Source organism: Miscanthus floridulus, chromosome 2 (genome assembly GCF_019320115.1).
Source record: "Miscanthus floridulus cultivar M001 chromosome 2, ASM1932011v1, whole genome shotgun sequence".
Lineage (NCBI taxonomy): Eukaryota > Viridiplantae > Streptophyta > Magnoliopsida > Poales > Poaceae > Miscanthus > Miscanthus floridulus.
In genome coordinates, this window is record NC_089581.1 from 162782228 (window position 1) to 162804441 (window position 22214).

At 44.7% G+C, this 22214-nt stretch overlaps 1 protein-coding gene and 1 pseudogene across 1 annotated transcript in view; one reads left to right on the top strand and one right to left on the bottom strand.

Annotated features, from left to right (window-relative positions):
- The first annotated feature begins 9717 nt into the window (after nucleotides 1-9717).
- Nucleotides 9718-16397, top strand: LOC136535525 (probable galacturonosyltransferase 14; annotated as a pseudogene).
- A 5539-nt stretch (nucleotides 16398-21936) lies between these two features.
- LOC136535526 (heparanase-like protein 2) overlaps nucleotides 21937-22214 on the bottom strand; it is a 32771-nt gene continuing 32493 nt past the window's right edge. Inside the window, exon 7 of the mRNA XM_066527794.1 lies at nucleotides 21937-22208. Coding sequence (XP_066383891.1) covers nucleotides 22078-22208 — 131 coding nt within the window. The 3' untranslated portion in view covers nucleotides 21937-22077. The remainder of the gene's footprint in view (nucleotides 22209-22214) is intronic.

The following is a 22214-nucleotide window of genomic DNA, read 5'->3' on the forward strand; positions in this document are numbered from 1 at the left end:
ACCCAAACCATACCCCTGCCCGGTCACCATTTTCCTTTCCACCATTTGTATTTTCCAAGTGATAATAATACAGTAATATATTTCCTATCTCTCGCGAGTGACAGGCAATCACTCGACTTCTACCAGAGTCCTGTAGCATAGCAATCTACACGATCCTATCATACTAGTAAGACTCATAGGATAAAGATATATATGCAAGTGGGTTTCATTCAACTCCTTAAACTTAATGCACAAATATAATTTAAACTACAGAAAGTAGGGGTTATGCACCGAGGCTTGCCTGGATAAGATATATTAAAAAGTTAGTATCTGCATCTTTAGATCATCCACCATCAACTGAATAGAAGCCCACTGCATCATCTCCTAGAGAGAATATCATTACACCACCTTCGGATTCCCAATCATCCTTCAATTGATCCGTTGACCCATCATCGTACCTATATGATATGCATTGATGCAAATGCATAGATATAAATAATCAACGACGGCCAAATGTTTAGAAATCCGATCACGCCTCACAAGCTAACGAGATAGCTCTAACACTAGTCTACGCATCCATGTTGTCGAATAAGACGTTATTTTCCAACAATTATTTTAGTTATATAAACCCAAGTTGTTTCTTTATTTCATCCTATTAATTTAATCTTTATTCAAAATAAGACATCATTATCTATCTAGCAAACTAATTATTCTAGAGCTACAAAAATTACAGTGAGCAGCTAATATTGCTAGGAGCCTACTGTATAAGTTTCAAATTCAACAATATTACCAATTTATTATGGAAATTCCTATAAGTTTATATTTTACAATATTAAGTACCTTAAATTAATTATATAGCTTCCAAAAATATTATTAAACTATGCGAACAAAATATACTAACAGGTAGATCATGATTTTAGGAACTCAACAAAACTAGTTTGGCATTTTTATGATTTTTATTGGATTTATTACAGATTTACAAACTTCAGCCATTTTAAACAAAATAGTAAGCTCAGCAGAAAAAAGAAAAACAACCCACGGGCCGCACGAGGCCTAGCCAGCCATGGTAGACCAGCCCACGATGGACGGGCACGCGGACGAGTGGCCCAACAAGACGCGCGGCACTAGGCCCACGACATGTGGCGCGGATGGCCCAGCGGCGTGGCAATGGCACAGGCGGCCCAACGGACGCGCGGCCAGCCCACGCACGGTAGCAGGCCGACCCAACGCACGGCGCAAGCGGCCCAACAAGCTGGCCCATGCACGACCTGCCTAACAGGCCTAGCGATTATGCATAAACGACCCTATGCTTCTCCTTATTTAGTACGCTACTGTTCATATGGGTCACATAATTAGCAGTAAGAACCCTGGAATTACTCAATCCTTACCCTAGGGTCCCTCCTTCATCTTCAAAATAGAGCACTGATGGGGCAATCACCGTCCGACGGTCAATCCTGGCCGGAGAAGGCACGGCGGCGGCGGGAACTCACCGGTGAGGAGCATAGGAGCCCACGTGACCACGCTTGGCCGTGGAAAGACCCGAGTGGGTCCTCAGTTGTCTGCTCGCGTGAGCCATGGCGGCAGCAAGCCGGCTGCGGCGACTATGTAGTGGTGGCGCGCGACGCGGGGAAGAAGAGGAGGACGCTGATGCTCGTGGGAAGGGCCGAAGGACCAGCGCGACCGAGGAGCACACGCACGGAAGAGGCAGCACCGTGGAGCTAGAGCGGCAGGTCCAGCGCTAGAGATGGAGCGGCGGAACGACGCTGGCACAGTGCTCCAGGCGCGCGGCTGTGGAGCTGCGGGGTGCAGCGGAGGTGGAACAAGGCATGGATGGGTGGCACTGGCAGGACGTGGCGCTGCTTGTGCTGAGACAGGGCATGGCTCGGTGGACGACAGCGGGGCAGCGTGGTCTGCAGCGGAGGCGGAGACACGCGTGAACACCATGGAGCCGCGAGGTGTGCACGCGCTTGCGAGGAGGCCCGACGGACGACAGTGGGGTAGCATGGTCCTTATTTAGTAGGCTACTGTTCATATGGGGTCACGTAATTAGCAGTAAGAACACTGGAATTACTCAATCCTTACCCTAGGGTCCCTCCTTCATCTTCAAAATAGAGCACTAACGGGGAAATCATCGGCCGGCGGTCAATCCCGGCCAGAGAAGGCACGGTGGCGGTGAGAACTCACCGGTGAGGAGCATAGGAGCCCGCGTGACCACGCTTGGCCACGGAAAGACCCAAGTGGGTCCTCAGCTGTTCGCTTGCGTGAGCCATGGCGGTGGTAAGCCGATAGCGGCGACTACGTAGCGGTGGCGCGCGACGCGGGGAAGAAGAGGAGGATGCCGATGCTCGCGGAGGAGCGAGAAGGGCCAAAGGACCAGTGCGGCCGAGGAGCATGCTGAAGGGTCGAGATGGCGACTAGAGGGGGGGTGAATAGTCCTTTTTAAAACTTAATCACGTTGGCTAACCGAAATAAGTGCGGAATTAAAACTATCGGTCTAGCCAAGACTATACCCCACTATATATGTTCACTAGCACCTTGCAAAGATACTAAACAAGCAACAAAGGTGCTGGGCTAGCTAGAGCTCTCCTAACCAATTCTAGAAGCAAGGTCACATAAACCTATGCCACTAGTACTTTAAGCAACTAGGGAGCTCCTACACATGCTAGTAAGCAAAAGCACAAAGCCAACTAAGCTCACTAGCAATGCTCAATAACAAGGCAACCAATGCCGAATTAGAGAGCGCAATTACTTAGTTACACAAACTAAGCAAAGTGACTAACAAGGTTACACAAACCAAATTAGCCACGCAAGGGAGCTACTTCTATGCTACACAAGCAAGAAGATAATTAGCAAGCTACACAAGCTAACTAATTACTAAAGCAACAACACAAGCTCAATGTATATGAAAGTAATTGCAAGCTTGTGTAACGGGAATGCAAACCAATGGGAAGAATAATGTTGACACGATGATTTTTCTCCCGAGGTTCACGTGTTTGCCAACACGCTAGTCCCCGTTGTGTCGACCGCTCACTTGGTGGTTCGGCGGCTAATTAGCATCACCCGCTAAGCCCGCACATCGGGCGCCATAAGAACCTACCCCTTGAGTGAGGGTAGCTCAATGACACGCTTTACTAGAGTTGCTCTTCGTGGCTCCCGCGGGGCGAGCACAATGCCCCTCACAAGCTCTTCTTCGGAGCGCCGCACAAGCTTCTTGCGGGCTTCCACGGAGACCACCACCAAGCCGTCTAGGAGGTGGCAACCTCCAAGAGTAACAAGCACCACCGGCTTGCAACTCGATCACCTAGTGCCACTCGATGCAACCTCATGATGCAATCGCACTAGAATCGCTCACTCACACAATCGGATGATCGCTATCAAGTATGTGTGAGATGGAGGGCTCCTAAGCACTCTCAAGCATGGACACAAAGTCCCCCAAGGTGCTCCCCTCCAGCCATGGCCGAAGGCCACTTCTATTTATAGCCCCAAGGGCTAAACTAGCCGTTACCCCTTCACTGGGCAACGGTCGGGTCAACCGGACGCTCCGGTCGTGTTGACCAAACGCTGGACCTCAGCATCCGGTCGCCCGCAGACGGCCACATGTCCTGATTCCAACGGTCACTTGACCTGACCGGACGCAGCAGCTTCAACTGACCGAACGCTGAACCCCCAGCGTCCGGTCGTTTCTAGTAAGGTACCGACCTCGACCGGACGCGTCCGGTCACACTTGATCGGACGCAGCCAGCGTCCGGTCACACTCCAGCTTCTGCATCACTGTACGTCAGTCTGACCAGACACAGCCTACCAGCGTCCGGTGCTTTTAGACCCAGCGTCCGGTCAGTTGACCGACGCCAGCGTCTTCGCGACCAACTCGTTTTCACTTCTAACTTCATCACCTTTGCTCCAATGTGCCAACCACAAGAACTTGTATCCAGCGCAATAGAAAATAGGCATTCCATTTTCCCAAAAGTGCCGAATCTCGCCAACCCCAAACCCATCTCAACCCTACAAACACCACCTCCTTTGTAAATGTGCCAACACCACCAAGTGTACACCACCATGTGTATGTGTGTTAGCTTTTCACAATCATTTCCCAAAGGATGTTAGCCACTCAACTTGCCACGCCACTCGATCCTAGCGACAATGCAAAGTTAGATCACTCGAGTGGCACTAGATGACCGATATGCAAACAAGTTTGCCCCTATTGATAGTACGACCATCTATCCTAAACCCGGTCATAAACTTCTCTACACACCTATGACCGGTGAAATGAAATGCCCTAGGTTATACCTTTACCTTGTGCATTCCATTCCATCTCCTCCAATGTCGATGCAACACATGCACCAACACGATCAACAATGATATGATCCACTTCATATCATCACATGATCATATTGGTTCATCGATCTTGACTTTACTTGCTCTTCATCGTTGCCATCGTCCATCGGCGCCAAGTCTTGCTCAAGCTTCACCGCCATGCAGTCTATCACTCCAAAGCCTTCGACTTGCCCTTCACGCTTGCAACCGGTCCATCAAGCCAAGTCTTGTCTTGATCTTCTCCACCTTGATCACATGACTCAATGTCATGTCTCATGTGCATTTAAGCTCCTTCATCATCACATGTGTGAGCTTTGCAACATCTCCAAGCCATTTTCACCTTCATGGCATATGTTGCTCACACACATGTACCTGTGGACTAATCACCTGTGTATCTCACATAAACACAATTAGTCCACCTAGGTTGTCACTCAATTACCAAAACCAAACAAGGACCTTTCATATGCGCACAGAAGAGGCAGCGCCGTGGAGCCAGAGCGGCGGGTCCAGTGCTGGAGATGGAGCGGTGGAACGGCACGGGCATGGTGCTCTAGGCATGTGGTTGTGGAGCTGCGGGGTGCAGCGAAGGTGGAACAAGGCGCGGATGGGTGGCACTGGCAGGACGTGGCGCTGCTTGTGCCGGGACGGGGCACGGCCCGGGGGACAGGGCACGGCCCGGCGAACGACAGCGGGCCACGCAGTGGGGCTGCGGCTCGGGCGCGTGACTGAGGAGGTGAAGCGGCAGTGGCAGCTTGGCTCGGCGACACCGATGAGCAACAAAGAAGAAAAGGGAGGAGGAGGCAGCACTTGGGCCCAACCCCGAGCTAGTCCATGGCGGATGCGTGCTAGCAGCAGAGCTCGGTGCGCTTGCACTGTGGCCGAGCGACGACGGCCGGAAAGTAGGAGAAAAAGGAAGAAAGAGAGGGACAGGCCTGGCACAGCTTGGCCTCGTCACTGGCGCGATGCGACTGCGAAAAAGACTGCACAGCACAGGCGCTGACATGACATGGCCACCTGGGTGTCCAAGTAGAGGCAGGCAGGCAGAGGCGTTGACAAAGGCAGGCAGCAGATAGGGGCAAAGCAGTGCAGCAAAAAGAGAGAGAGAGAAGAGAGAGTGCATAGGCAGGCGCAGCACAGAGGACAGACAGACAAGCCGAGGCAGAAGAAAACAAGCGCGCGAGGGAAAAAACGACGAGCCAGGTACAGTGCAAGGTCGGCAGGGCAGCATGGCGTGGTTGCGCGTGCATGCACTTGCTTGCTTGCCTAGTGCACTCGTGTCCTGTGCGGGTACTGCTGCCGGGTAAGAGCTGCTGATACTTGTTGTTTGCTCTGGAATGATGTGACAGAAAGCAAGGCAGAGAGCAGAGAAAAGAAAGAGCGAGGAGCAGTCGATCAACTAGTACAATAAATCGCTACTAGTATCGCCGAGTATGTTTGCCCTTTCTTCTAATTCTTTATTTTAGAGTTATCGTCGTAACGTATATATACTTATATATATAACGATTTACTAATTTAGATAATTTGCAACGTCTAGGCACAGAAAGATTTCAACAAAGCTCGAATTTAAATTTGATTCAAAAGCTATATATTTATATATCGTTCTGTTTATTAATGGATTTTATTTTATTTATAAATGTTGCTTTTCATGCTCAAGCTCAATCTAACAGAACAAACCGTTTGTTAGCATCATCGTTCGACATCCCTAAATATCTTTACGCACTGAGTATTTTAACTTGGGTGTTGATTTGAGTCCACAAAACTAGGTCACACAGGATTCGCTCATTGCATCAAGTATGTTTTAAATCGAAAATCCGAGGAACCCGTTTTTGGAAATTTTACTTAGGTCTAAATCACGGTGCTAAATAAGCTCGTAACACCACAGGTGTTACAGTCACTTCTCCGTCTGCTCTTCGTAGGATCACGGCTCGGCACCCCGGCATGCCGCACCGTCAGCTAGAGTGGGATGGAACGTAACCACTTGCTGAAGCAAAGCCAGGGCACGAGCATGTCAGGGTTAGCGAACGCACTATCCCTAGCTTGGTCTGCCATGTCAGCAGGGCAGGCTTAAGAAAAAAGGAAGACCTGACGCCTTCAAAGGACCGTCTCTACCTTTGATTTTTCCTTCTTTTCCCATTTGTAACCCCTGCTCCCCCTTGTCTATAAAAGGGAGGGTCTATAAAAGGAAGGGTAGGACACCCTACTAAGGGGACGGATCGATTCCATACACAACACATCACATCACACAACACACAGTCAAGCAGCAACCGAGCTCTTGGCATCCTTTCGATCATTTCATCAGAGACTTGGGACCTGTCCCTCTCTCGGCCATTTGTACCCCTACTACGAACTTTTTTTCGGTGCTAATAACACGAGCAGCAAGAGACTGGACATAGGGATATTCTGTCCGAACCAGTATAAACCTTGTGTCCTTTAACACACCATCCGAGCCTAACGCGCAACAAATATAAATTTAGTAGTTGGTGTTTATTCGAAACACCGATAACTATAGAAACTAAACTTATGGTAGGTGGCTTGTATTTTTAGTAGGCTAGCGCAACACTCGCTTCACATCATATTTGTCTAACCGGTTTATTAAGTGTTGTTGTAGAAATTTTTAATAGGCTATTCATCCCCCTCTAGCCATTATGACCTTTCAGACATGCCAGATCTCAAGAGGTGGATGGCCTTTGACGAGATGAGAAGGAAGGCCGGTGGCTGCGTCGCTGGCCATTTGCTGTACGATTTGCGTCGCCGGCCATGGCTAGTGGGGAGGAGGAGGAGAGTTGCTCGGTCCTTCTCTTCCTTCCACCCACCACTGTTAGACACAACGCCTGACAGGAGGTAAACTTACCATCACGAAGAAGAGGTGATCCTATCTAAAACAAACCAAGCAACCAAACATGACATTTAGATAATGGCCCTGTTCATTTGAACTTATCAGCCGTACCGTTTCAGTGAAATAATAGTATTTTTCTCTCATAAAAATCAACATAAAATCAGCATAGCTTTTTTCCAGCCACCGAACAGGCGAATACAACCAATCAAACAACTAGTGATGACTTGGCTAAGCTAGATTTAAAGATCAGGCTAAAGCAGCAACCGAAAGGTACTGACCCAAAATTAGAGATCCCACCCAAAAACCAAATTTTAAAGTCTCCGTCACATATCTTAGGCACATAGGAGCATAAATTAGGTAAAAAGAAAACTAAGCAGTTTTCTGAATGGCCGGCGAATCTTTAAGCTAATGTCCAAATGAATATTTTACCAAATAAAATGAAAGGTACAGTAGAAAAAGCAAATTTCTAACCCCCTCAGGTAACAAGTTCCCTTCACATGAGTGATGACGGTTGGCAGCCTCGACCGGTGCGAGCTTGCTGTAGGTCAACTTGAGCTCTTCCCGGTCGTTCAGCTGGAGCGAAATCTGTCGGTGCGAAAAATGCTCAAGGTGTTTTCGTTTCAACAACAATCATCGCATTTTTTTCGCAGTGATGGGGAGTTTGCGTACGATTTATTTTATGAATTAAAAAATGGGTCATTACTCGGAGATTAATGGCCGCGCAATATACATATGGACGTTTCTTTCCTTCTGTGGTCGATGAGGGATCGCTGTCAGGTGAGTCAATTTGACAGCTTCGAAGCTTAGATTGCTTAGTTCCACCTGCTCACACTCTGACTCCGTTCGCTGGTTTAAAACTTAGATGGAATTGACTGATTTTGTGAGAGAGAAACACTGTTTGACTGGTTTGGTGAACAGTAAATTGTGAGGGAAAGTAGCCAGTTGGCTGGTCTTTCCATACCAGCGAACGGCCCCTCTGTCTCCGTTGGCGTTCGTCTCTTTCCACAGGACTCGAGTTAAGCAGGACTTATTTAGTTCCTCTCCTTAAAGTTTAGCTCTATTCCATCGAATATTTGGATAATAAAGTATTAAATATAGACTAAAAAATAACTAATTACACAGTTTGTGATTAATTTGCGAGACGAATCTTTTAAACCTAATTAATCCATAATTTGACAATGTGATGCTACAATAACACGTGTGCTAACGACAGATTAATTAGGCTTAATAAATTCATCTCGTGAATTACGGACGGATTCTATAATTTATTTTTTATTAGTATCCGACTACCCCATACGATACATCCATATAACATCCGATGTGACACCGAAAAAAATTTTACACCTTAAATTTAGACCAGGCCTTACTCAACCGTTGGTTTCTTCTCGGCCTAGCTTCCACCCTGCCCTGCCCTTCCCTTCCAAGAAACTAGCTAGTGCTACAAAACGTCCAGCTTCCAAAAGGTTGAGTCAACACGATTATGAGCTGTTTCACTTGTTGTTGTAATAGTATAACGTTGCCTTCACTAATACTATGACACAATACACCAATGCAAAACTTTTAACCTATTATTATACATGCAGTGTGTATTTAGTAAGACGAGTAAGGATAACATCTAATGAAATCACCAATGCCTCGTTATTTACATGCAATATGCCAAACATCTTGATACTTAGCAACCTCAAAAAGAGAATAATAAGCTTTTTTAACTATAAATTGTGAGAAGATTGATAAAAAGGATCATGAATTAAAGCAAAAAACCGAAAGAGTGTTTATATATACTAGTAATATACTCTAGTCTAACAAAATCCATTTGTTAAGAAGTCAAATAATTTTAAATCTAACTAGATCTATACAAAAAGTCACTGACATTTATGATATTGAATTATTAAAATTAATTGTAAAAGTATATTTTTACTATATCTATTCGAAGTCATAGATTTTTAGCGTGCGTTGTATAGTATTTCTGTATTTTTTATGAGTATGTCTACTACACAACCATGTATTTTATGCAGTTTCAACATATGAATTTTTTGCACCATAGGATTAAGATCCAACAGCCTCCACCATTCTTCTACCTTCAGCCTTCTTCTACCTGTAGATAATCACAAATCACAAGATCACAGATCACAAGAAACAATTTTTTTTTCTATGGAAGGACAAATCTCAGATCGCAGAGGAGGAGGAGAGGAGCCGGATCCGCCGTCGCCACCGCTGCCATTGCCGGCGCGGGCGCGGGCGCCGGGGTAAGCTCGCCGGTCGCCGTCGTCGGCTCCGGTGGTCCCCGATGAGAAAGAGAGAGGGAGAGAGAGTGTGTCGGGTGAGGGAAGGAGTCGGGTGAGAGAGAAATCGATGAGGGGAGGGTGTTTATGTGTTCGTTATAACATGTGGACTCTAGACGTCATAGATAAAAAAATTTAAGTTTTTTTTTGCTAAAACACAGATGTGTTGTATAATATTTCTGTATTTTTTTAGCTCAATTCAAATCTAGAATTGTATTTTATGAAACAGAGTGAATATAGTTGAAACAAAAAAGAAAAAAAGAAAGAAACACAAAGACAGCAGGAGGAACCAAACAAAATGCTCTGCTGTTGTATCTCTCTTGTTTCTCCTCCGGGACGGAAGAGAGAGAGAGACAGAGAGAGAGAGAGGAGAGGAGGGAAGGGGAGAAGCAAGCGAGACGGGAGCAGAGCATAGTCCCATAGCCGGCCATCGCCTAGCCGCCCGGCACCCGGAAGAGAAATCAAATCCCCAATCCCTCGCCCCCAAAATCCCCTGGGGATTCGCCGATAGGCCCCCGCGCCGCCCGGTATTGGCATCGCAAGCGGCGACGCGCATTGATATTTCCTATTAGTATCATCCGTGCGATTAGCATGTCTCTGCCCAATGCCACCGCCTCGCCGCCGCCGTCGCCGGAACCCTAGGCCGCCGGACGCGGAGCTCCCGTCGGCGGGGAGGGGAGGGGGAGGGGGAGGATGCAGCTGCGGATCTCGCCGAGCATGCGCAGCATCACCATCTCCAGCAGCAATGGCGTCGTCGACTCCATGAAGGTGCGCGTCGCGCCTCAGCCGCCCCCGCCGCCGCCGCCGCCGCACGGGGCCGCCCGGCGCGGCGGGGGAGGCGGAGGGGGGTGGTACTGTCGCGCGGTCGCGTTCCCTGTCGTCGTGGCGCTCGGCTGTCTCCTGCCCTTCGCCTTCATCCTCGCCGCCGTCCCCGCTCTCGAGGCAGGCGGAAGCAAGTGCTCCTCCGTCGGTAAGATGGACGGCTGCGATCTCGTGGCATTTTTTTTTTCTTTCTTTCTGGGTTTGGTTGCGGCGGGTTGGATTGTTGATTTGGTGCGTTTGGGGAGGTAAACCTTGGATCTCAGCGCCCTTGGCATAGGATTTCGCGGTGTCGGTGGGAATGTGGTAATGTACGAATGCTTCTCCGAGAACGTGTGATTTGTTCGCCTACGAGCTTCAGATTCAAGGTCTCAGGCGTGGGCGATCTTATTTGTTTGATGTGCTGATTTGAACTGAAATAGATAGAGTTGACTATTTGGGTTTATGATTCAGTTTCCAGGTGAGTAGATTTGTGGATCTTAGGCATATAATTTCCTTGCATTGGTCGAAATGTAGTTTTTCAAGCCATCACTTTGGTTAGGATTGAGGGACTGGATTTACTCCTATCAGCTGCAGTGTTAGCTTTGGAAGAGCTTTTTTTATTATAGTTTTGAGCTGAGTCTTGCAAGACTGTAGCAAAAACCATACTATGATCCCTGAAAGATACTATCAGTCCTTCCCTATATACCGATCATATGTTTCAACTCTGAACTGGGTACCTACCTGTTCATCTGGACTCTAAAATCTTAGGTAGCTGATTGTTTGGGCATCAAGGATGGATATATAAGTTATAGGGATATAACTAAGCCCTTGATGTGCCTGGCTAACTGATTAAGGCCTTGTTTAGTTGGCGAATTTTTTTGGGAAATGGTTCTGTAGCACTTTCGTTGTTATTTGGCAATTAGTGTCCAATCAGTCTAATTAGGCTTAAAAGATTCGTCTCGTGAATTTCGTCTAAACTGTGTAATTAGTTTTATTTTTTATTTATATTTAATGCTTCATGCATGCGTCCTAAAAATTCGATGTGACGGGGAATCTTGAAAAAATTTGCAAAATTTTGGGAACTAAACAGGCACTAATTGTAGGTAAAAGTGCTCCACTTCTGCACCTGGCCAGCTGATTACTTTTAGATAAACGTGCTCCACTTCCCTGTGTACCAGTCATAAGAAGTTATGCTGAAGCCGTTCCTAGATTTGTGCAAAATACTGGAACTCTGATTAATTGTAGGTAAAAGTGCTCCACTTCTGCACCTGGCCAGCTGATTACTTTTAGATAAACGTGCTTCACTTCCCTGTGTACCAGTCATAAGAAGTTATGCTGAAGCCGTTCCTAGATTTGTGCAAAATACTGGAACTTCAGTTTTGGTACTTTAATAAGTACCTTATTTGCGATACCATAGGGAGTAGGGATACTTGTCCTAATAGCCTAAGCAAAATAATTTGGGGCTGGGCACTTGAGGTTCAGGCAATCAGCATTGATTGATGGTATGAAATGTGACTTGATAGCACCTGCAAAGACAAATAGGTATCATGGGTTTGTGGAATATTTGGCAGATAGTTCTTGATTTCTGTGTGTAAAGTTTGGTTGTCATAAGCTCTCTACTTGGGTTATGTTCTTCTGTAAGCTGCTGATACCATGAGATAATTGGTTTTGTTCATGCTTCAAGGTCTTCTGGTATGGAATTAGTATTATTTACTTCCCCCTAACTCCAAATGTAAGTTTAGGACAATGACACTGTCTTAATGTTCTTTCACTTGTTTTTTTTTTTTAATAAAAAAGCTATGCAGATTCTAAACTGTAAAAAATATAAATATTTTCCATGATGAATCTACAATCTAGTAACGTCAACCATGCTTTGTGAATCTATGTAACTTTTCATCATACATTGATGGGCCAAGTAAAATATAAGTCTGACCGATAGAATCCTAGAATGACCTACATTTGGGATTGGGGGTAGTACTTTTGCTGTTTACTGTAGAACCCCCGGGTTGCATGGGTGCTTTATCACAGTTAGCTTATTTCTTTGCACGGAACTGACATTTTGTATTATATCTCATAGTATGTGTTTTGTAACCTTTGTAATCCTGTTTTGTAGATTGCTTGGGGAGGCGAATAGGGCCTAGTTTCCTTGGTAGGCAGGGGGGTGATTCTACAGTGAGTTACTAAACTCGTACTTTTCTTTGAGTAACTCGTGATTCTTTGTTTACCCTTTTTCTTAGAGACAACAATTTATTTACCGCTTCTTAATGTTAACAGAGGCTGGTGCAATGATCTGTATAGAATTTTTGATCAAGTTAACAATGAGGAATTCCCATCCAATGAAAAGTTACCAGAATCATTCAGGGATTTTCTTTTGGAGATGAAGGATAACCATTATGATGCTAGAACATTTGCCGTTAGGTTGAAAGCTACGGTACGGAACTAACTTGCCTTTTTTTATTCACACTGTTGCATTGGAATTTTTGTAAGTTATAGTGCTGCATGAGCAAGCTTTTAAAGCAAAACTGAATTGGTTTTTGTGATGTGTATTTGGAAGACCCCAATATGATATGGACATACATATTGATTTTGGGCACTCAAATAATCCATATCACATTTGCTACTAATTAAACATAACAAAAATTCATTGATTATGAACAAGAATGGCATGTACATGAGAACGGCAGCCTATTCTGTGACAATATGCAATTATAGCATAGTATCACGTGATGCTTTTTGGCATCTGTAGTTAGCGTGTACTCTCTAAATTCTGCCTTGTCTTTGGCATTCCTGTTATGTCTTTGCCGCTGGAGTTATATCGCTGTTGGAATTTTATGGTAGGTTCTGTTTCTGGTGCCTTAGCTCTGAGTCAGAGTTTCAGGCATCCGTCTAGTTTGCCTGGGTGTAGGTCTTAAACCTTATGTTGTCTTTCTATCATCTTCCAAAAACTCTGTATTTCCGTTATGCTGTTAATGGAAATGGGACTTTTCTCGGGTGGAAAAAATACAGGGCATGATCACTAAAAAACTAGAGTTGCAGAAGTATTTCACAATTGTGTAAGTGAATCTATACATTTTCTGGGAGCTAACGTACATTTGTGTATTGCTCCTGGATATGTAATTGGTCATCCTTTTCAGCATTCGGTTCCCATCTCTGTGTAATTGTGTATTGCTGCTTTTTTGTACACTGCTTAATAAAATATTGACCTTTGGCCTTAGCTCCTGATTAGGTGCTTTAGAGCACTATTGTGGTTTATAACATTTATTCTTATTACTTGTACTTATATTGCAGATGGAAAGCATGGATAAGGAGGTAAAGAGGTCAAGGTTGGCAGAACAGCTGTATAAACATTATGCTGCAACTGCTATTCCCAAAGGAATCCATTGCCTGTCTTTGCGCCTTACTGATGAATACTCCTCAAATGCTCATGCACGGAAACAGTTACCGCCACCAGAACTATTACCTTTGCTTTCTGATAATTCCTTCCAACATTATATTCTAGCCAGTGATAACATTCTTGCTGCTTCAGTTGTTGTCAGCTCCACTGTACGATCTTCCTCAGTGCCCGAGAAAGTAGTCTTCCATGTTATTACTGATAAGAAAACATATCCTGGGATGCATTCATGGTTTGCTCTTAATTCCATATCTCCTGCAATAGTTGAAGTAAAAGGTGTTCACCAGTTTGACTGGCTGACAAGAGAAAATGTCCCGGTACTAGAGGCTATAGAAAACCATCGTGGAGTTAGAAATCACTATCATGGAGATCATGGTACAGTTTCCAGTGCAAGTGACAATCCTAGGGTGCTTGCTTCAAAGTTGCAAGGCTCGGAGCCCCAAATACATTTCCCTGCTGAACCATCTCCGCATTTATTTGCCTGAGGTGCCTTGCCATTGGCTTTTATCTGTCGCACTTCCTTTTTTTACCGGTTTATTTAAGGATTTCATATTGATGTGTCAACCAGATTCCATCGCTATGCTTTCTAGCATATCTTTATGGTAGGGCATTAGGTTGTTTAGGTGATTGCCTCCAAGGCTCCTGATTAAGTGAGCTTGGAAAACGTCACAATGCATGCTTTCTTTCATAGAACAGAGGTGGATGTGATAGTCTACTGTCATATGTAATAGGACATACTCAAACCACCTTCAATGTAGTGAATATGTGATCTGTCTTATTCACTTGTGCATTTAATTTGATTGAATACTTCTGTGAGAACACCATTTGGATGGGCTAAAGCTTGCTGGATTAGTTAGTATGACCTTTACAGTTACGTACTACATCATTACCACGTGATGCATGCTGAAACTGTGATAATTAAAAGATACCCCACTAACCATTCCAGTACTAAGATGCATGTTTAGTTCTCTTTCTATATCTGATTCAAATGAAGATATTCAAACGTGTTTCTGTTTTGTCAGGATCGTTATCACGTGTTGATTGTGCACTTTTGCTTGCTGCTAATGTGCCGAGCTGTTATATTCCGCCACCTCTTTTTAGTTTCCATTATCCTTTTCCCAATTCTAGTAATAACTGAGTTGCACTTACCATACAGTACAGCTTTAAAGCTAGCTTATACTTATACTCTGTAGCAGAGATTGTGAAATTTGTAATGTAGACTTTGTACATCTTTTTAACCTGATCCATTCACTTTTCTTCAACCAGCTCTTTCCTAACCTCAACAAGGTGGTCTTCCTCGATGATGACATTGTTGTTCAGCGTGACTTGTCTCCCCTTTGGGCAATCAATCTTGAAGGGAAGGTGGATGGAGCTGTGGAAACATGCAGAGGGGAAGACAGCTGGGTGATGTCTAAGCGTTTCAGGACGTATTTCAACTTCTCGCATCCTGTGATAGCTCGGAGTCTTGACCCAGATGAATGTGCTTGGGCATATGGTATGAATATATTTGATCTGGCAGCTTGGAGGAAGACAAACATCAGGGATACATATCATTTCTGGTTGAAGGAGGTAATGCATTTTACACCGACAAGGATATCCATTTCCCAGCCTTACTCTATGTTCCATAGTTCATTGACTATGTTTCTGAACTGAAATCATTCTGGTATTTTTGCATGCAGACTTTGTACTATGCACAGTGTTCCAAAATCTTAAAAAGAAACCTTGATTCAACATTCTTGTGTAAATGTAAAAAGTGATTTTCCTTTTCTTCTACCTGGCTTTGGTCACCATGCGCTTATATATTCTTCCAGGCATAGAAAATTATAAATAATTAAAAAAAACATAGTTAACTACTACATAAAACATGATAAGAGTTGTTGGTTACCATTATTTGTCTTCACATTAATTTAAATCTCTTTTGCAGAATCTAAAATCTGGTCTTACACTCTGGAAATTTGGTACTTTACCACCCGCCCTTATAGCATTTAGGGGTCATGTGCATGGCATAGACCCATCATGGCACCTTGCTTGGCTTAGGATACCAAGACAAGACAGATATTGAGAGTGTCAGGAGGGCTGCAGTGATACATTACAATGGCCAGTGCAAGCCATGGCTAGACATTGCTTTTAAGAACCTTCAACCATTTTGGACAAAGCATGTAAACTACTCCAACGACTTTGTTAGAAACTGCCATATTTTGGAGCCTCAGCATGTCGAGGAGTGACTTGCAGCAAATGCTGGACACAGCGAGGGAGTATAGTTTATGATTCGTTTGTTGGCTGGAGAGGCCGATTGCTTCTGGATACATATACTGGTTAATCAAGAAAGCAACCAGCATTCAATACAACTGACCATCCCCTGCAAAAACTGGCATTCAAATACCTCAGGAGTTTTCATCTGTATCATAGGGGAACACAATTCTTACAATCTGTATCATACTGGTGCATCATTCTTTTCTATACTGTAACTGCGCAAAAGGAACTCTGGGACTGGGCTGATCCTTCGTCACAGAATAACTCAGAAGGCTAGAAGATTCAATGATTGGTTCATCAAGACGAAGAAAGGAGGCGGATATTATGAGGTGGCAAGTTTATATGCTTTCCATCCATCCATTTAATTCTTTTTATACTTAGTCATTGAAATTTTGTTCTGGTAGTTTTGTGATTGCTTTGGTAGGTTGGAGATGATTGTAGTAGAGATGCCATTGTTTGTGGAGTAACCTACAGGATATTGTTACAATTGTTGACATACTAAAAATGTGCAGATAATTCTTTGAAGAGTATTTGCGCTGAACTGTGAGAAATAGAGATCCAGATCCACTGAACAAAATTTACGTCACTCCCATGGTTGAGCCTATCGAGAGACAGGGCTGGAACAAGGAACGCCACGCAGTTTTTTTTATATCGGAACGCCCCTCTGTTGCTTGTCGGCAGCTTGTAAACTTCCTCTGTTTTAGACAAGCGTTTGGCCTCTTGACTAAATTTAACCAAGTATTGCGGTCACCAGGTTTGTTTGGATGGCGTACGCAGGTTGCCTAGCCGCAACTTCTGGGTGCTCCATTGCTCAGACAGCCGTTTGCTTCGCGACCAAACTTCGGGCAAGCCAACCTCTGGCGCTCAAAACAAGCGCCGCACTTGTGGTGCAGCCGGTGCCCGTGCCGTGGCTATCTCTGGAATCAAACCAGACAGAGCCTTTTTTTTTTGTGTGTGGGAATTATACTGTAGTCAGTAGGCGTTTGGGACAGTGGAAATGCGAGAGAGAAAATCTGAGGTCCTGAGCAGGCTAGTCGAAATGGAAGCCCAGCACTTAAACGGACTCTATGGGCTTTAACCCACGCCAGTTTATCGGCTGTGGCTTGAGGTCTCAGTATCACAGTTCACAGTGTGGCTTCCTCCTCACACAACAATGCTTTGCCGTTTTTATCCCCACGTCATATGATTTCTTTCACAAAATAGGCCGATGGAACATTTCAAGGCATACTGCAGCAAAAATATTTATTTCAAGAGCTCATGTGTCAAGAACAAGCCTTGTCCTCAAACTTGGGTAGAACTACGAAGGCGATGGATGTTGGTGCTAGGTGTACAGGCGAATCAACGGCAACGAGCACCGGATCCATAGCTGGAATGCTGTCAGCATCTCCAAGTTCTAACGGGACCCCGTTGAGCAGCATCGTCTTGCTCTGGAGATCACCGTCCTTGGCAGTCAGATGGTACTCCTCCCTCCTCTTGGTATTGCTTGGTGGTTTCCTTGCCAGCCATGAGACTGATAGCATTTCTAGGATCATCTAGGCATAGATTAGTGGGTAAAACTTAACTTAGACAAAAAGAGCTTGTTGATGTACCTCGCCATGTGCAGCAGCCACGGCACCACCGCGACATGGCCACTGGAGTTGTAGTAGGGGAAGTCATGCATGCTCCCGCTAGGTCGTCGAACGCAGCAGCAGTGCAGGTGTGGTGCTGTGGCGGCGGCGAAGGCGATGGCGCTTTCCGTCACTCAAAGCGTCCCTATCGACCGGTCTAGGGTTAGGAACTTCGGGGTGGGGCTGGCGGCTACCGGTGACCTCATATCTTGTGCCTCAGCCCCACCATCCTTTTATGGCGCTGCGCGACGGGGGCTCATCAGCCAGAAGAATCGGCTGAGCGTCCCCGATCAGGACGCGGATCAAGGGCCCAAATGGACCGTTGGGCCAACTGGTGGAGATTATCCTAACATTCTCCTCCTTGGTATTAAAAAGTTAGTATCAGCATCTTCAGATCATCCACATCATCTGAACAGAAAGCGCATTGCATCATCTCCTGGAGAGAATACCATTACACCATCTTCGGATTCCCCAATCATCATTCGATCGATCCGTTGATCCATCATCGTACCTATATGATATGCATGCGATGCAATGCAAAGATGTAATTAATCAACTGCAATCGTGGCTCGTAAAATACGACGTACGCCTCTTGAGTTAACGGGCTAGTTCTAACGACAACCGTACTTAGGCTACATATACACATTGTCGGATAAGACGTTATTTCCCAACAATAATTTTAGTTATATAAACCAAGGTGTTTCTTTATTTTATTCTATTAATTTAATTATTATTCGAAATAAGACATCATTATCTATTTAGCAAACTAATGATTCTAGAGCTACAAAAATTATAGTGAGTACCTAATATTGCTAGGAAGCCTACCGTATAAATTTTAGATACAATAATATTACAAATTTATCATGGAAACTCCTACAAGTTTATATTTTATAATATTAAGTACCTTAAATTAATTATATAGCTTCCACGAATATTATCAAACTATGTGAACAAACTATACTAACATGTAGATCATGATTTTAGGAACTCAATAAAACTGGTTTCACAATTTTTAGACCACTACACAAATTGCTACCAATTTTACAAGTTAAACTAGAAACCTATATTCGAAAAGCATTTAGATAACGGAAAGGCCGGCGGTCAGCGGCGGGCTGACCCAGCAAGCCCGCCTAGCCTGGTTGGGCACTGTGGCGATGACATATATGCAAAAATGCCCTTGCACCTGCTTTAAATTAGCCTGCGGTACTCTAGACACTATTAATGTGAATCACGTATTTCGCAATAGAACCCTGTATAAAACATCTTCTTGGACTCATACCCTTGTTCATCCTCCAAAGTAGAGCACCGGCGCAGAGGAACCGAGCGGCACCGCGGTGAGGGCACGCCAGCGGTGAGGTGGTGTCTGAGCTCGGCGCGGACAGACCGGCGAGGCGCGGTGGAGTCGTGCGCGGCTCGGTGAGCGGGAGGAGCGCGGTAGCGCTCCAGGGCGCGGTAGTCGCGACTGGCGAGGCGGCTCGGGCGCGTGGGCACGGAAGGAGCCACGACGGAGAAGCAGCCAGTTCGGCGCGACCGCGGGGACGCGGCGTGGGCACACGCGGAAGAGGCAGCGGTCCAGAGCCAGACCGAGGATGTGTGCGCGTGCGGTGGCTGAGCGACGAGAGCGCGGCCACGGAGACTGCGTGGGAGGGAGGAGGGGCGGCGCTGCGAGGCAAGGGAGGACACGTTGGGGTGCTCGATGCAGGGGTGGGTGAGGTCGTCGTGCTCTAGCGAGACGGCGGTGCCGAGGAAGGGCAGAGCCTACGGCGGAGACACGTGACAGCGGCGGGGTGCTGTGGCTGGACAGCCCTACGGTGGAGGCACGGAAGATGGAATGGCGCGGACGCCGGGGTGGAGGAGGAGGGCAGCGCGGCGGAGCAGCGGGTCCGGCGCGGGGCCGAGGGCGCGCGCGGACGACGGCGTTGGTGCTGCGCCGTCGCAGCCGCAGGCGCAGGCGGTCACGGAGCTCGACGCGACAGCGGGCGCGCGTGCGTGGTCAGCGGCGGGGCTCGGGTGGAGCAGTGCCTCGAGGCTCGGTAAGCTTGCGCTCTGTGGCCGAGGGACGGCGGACTGGAGCTAGAGCGTCTCCTCATGGCTGCAGAAAAAGAAAGGGAGAGAGAGAGAGGGAAGCAACGCGAGAGAATCAGGAGACAGACAGAGACAAGAACTGTGGGGCTCGCTCCTGGTTTGCTTCACAGTTCACAGTGGAGAGCGAAGCCAAGCCAGCGGTGGCTACAGCTTCAGCTGGACGGTGCTCCTGGTTAAATGCACTGGGTGGTGAACCCAAGGAGCAGAGGCAGTCAGACAAGACAGAGACAAGGGCAGACAGGGTTGCAGCAGAGAAAAGAAAAGGCAAGCAAGAGAGGAGCAGATCAACTAGCACAGTAATGCCGAGAGGACAGATAGGGACGTTTACAGCTACACAAGGAGTGCGTCTGCCCTTTAATTGTTTTTTTTATTTCAGAGTTATCGTCGTAACGTATATATACCTATATATATATATATCTTACGGTTTACTAATTTACACAAATTGTAACGTCTAGGCACAGGAAAATTTCAGCAAAGCTTGAATTTAAATTTGATTCAAACACTAGATATATGTATATCGTTCTATTTATTAATGGATTTTATTTTATTTATAAAAGTTATTTTTCCTGCTTAATCTACTAGAACAAACCGTTCGCTATTTATTTGCCAGGATTATCGTTCAACATTCCTAAATATTTTACGCACTGAAATTTAACCTGGACGTTTATTTGAGTCTGCAAAACTACGTCACACAGGATTCGGTTATCGCCTCAAGTACGTTTTAAATTAAAACCCGAGAAAACTTCGATTCAAATTTTTTTTCTTAGGCCTAAATCGCGGTGCTAAATGAGATCGTAACACCGGGGTGTTACAACTCTAAATCGTAATGTGCCAATGACACTATTTTGATCCTAAAGAATCCTTGCATGAGACTGGAGAGAAAACTCATATCGTAATCTATTCATCCTCTTTGCGTAAAGCCTTTTGCTATAAGCCATGCTTTATATCTTTCTATATTCCCTTTGGAGTCACATTTTATCTTGTAGACCCATTTACTGACTACTATTTTGACTTCATTAGAAATTTCTTCTAAGTCCCAAACAACGTTGGTATTCATCGAATTCATTAACTTCCATAGCTTCTTGCTATTTAGACGAGTAAACGCTTCTCATGGCTTTTTTAAATGAGGTGGGATCACCCTCCATTTGAATTTATTCACTAACATAGACTTCATAGTCATCAGAAAAAACTGGTTTACTAATTCTTTAAGACCTTGTGGGGCCTCAGCTACTGACACTTTCATATGGGGCTGTTGTTGCTCTTCATTGCCAAGAGGCAATTGATTCTACAGGCTCCTGTATTACAAGATCCTTGTTTGCATTATTCATCTTCTTCAAAGAGCCAACAACAAGTGTTGTATAAGTTATACATCAACAGGTATTGAGAAATTTATTATTTTTGAATCACTGAAGTGGGCACGTAGTCCCGCTTCTTTTAAGTTATAGATCTCTACATACCATGCTCTCCAGATCATCCCATCGTCTAAAAAAGATAGTGTACCTTCAAATTTCTTGTTTGGGTTTAATCTGTTAAAACCTCATATGGCGTTTTAAGCACCACCTTTATATCTTTAAGGCTAACTACGCTATCTTCCTATCGGAACTCTAAAAAGTCCAGGAATTTAGCTATTTCTCTGCTTAGGGGTATCGTTATTATGACCGTTGTACTCCTTCGACGATCACATTCATCTTAATTAATTTTTATCTCACTCTTAATGAAGATTATCTTTCTTAATTGATCTTTATCGCACTCTTAATGAAGAGTATCTTTCTTAATTGATTTTACTATCCTCCCCCTCAAAATATGACATAAACTTTACTGCCATAATTTTGAGAACTATTTAGAAAAATAGTAACCGAGGAGACACTTATTACTTACTTTATTCACATGATTACGTCATGCAAACAAAGTTATTTCTTGATCCGTATAGGAGTACACTTTCTTCATTCCACTTCAAGAACTCATCGAGGTCTTTTATTAACTGTATTTTTGCAAGTCACGCTTGCATCTTTTTCTTGTCTTTTGATTAGTATCGACCATGACGGTGTATTTTTATTGTGCCATGGTTAATACTAGGATAGCATAAAAGCTACACAAACTTTTCTCGCTATGCGAGATACAAAAACATATGAGTCATCACAAAACTTCTTCCGTCATGCAGGATTGACTAGCAGAAGTACTATGTCAAACTTCTCCCCATGCGGGATAAATCTATATATAAATTACCGTAACGAAAAATTTAGTCATGATGACTAAAACATTCACTTATACTTCATTTTCTAATTAAATCTTCCCGATGGTTCCAATTTAATCAAAAAATTAGTAAACTAATAAAAAACTGTCCTGAACTGGATTGACTCAAGCATTTTCATTCATATACCCCAGCATTGCAACTCGTTGGCATACAACCGAGTGATCTCAGTTAAAAAATAAAACTTACAAGATGCTTCTACATCAATTTTACATCACCATTGGGCAGAAAATAGAATTAATGCATAAAACTCATAAATTAACTTGAAATACATATAACTACTCTTCAAAATTAAATTCTCCCATTGGTTCGAATTTAATTAGAAGATAATCAACATCATTGCAGCGCAAACTTGATAATAAAATACATTCTTTTAGTTCAGGAGCATTTCTTGGTCTTTGTCTACTCTCTGAAA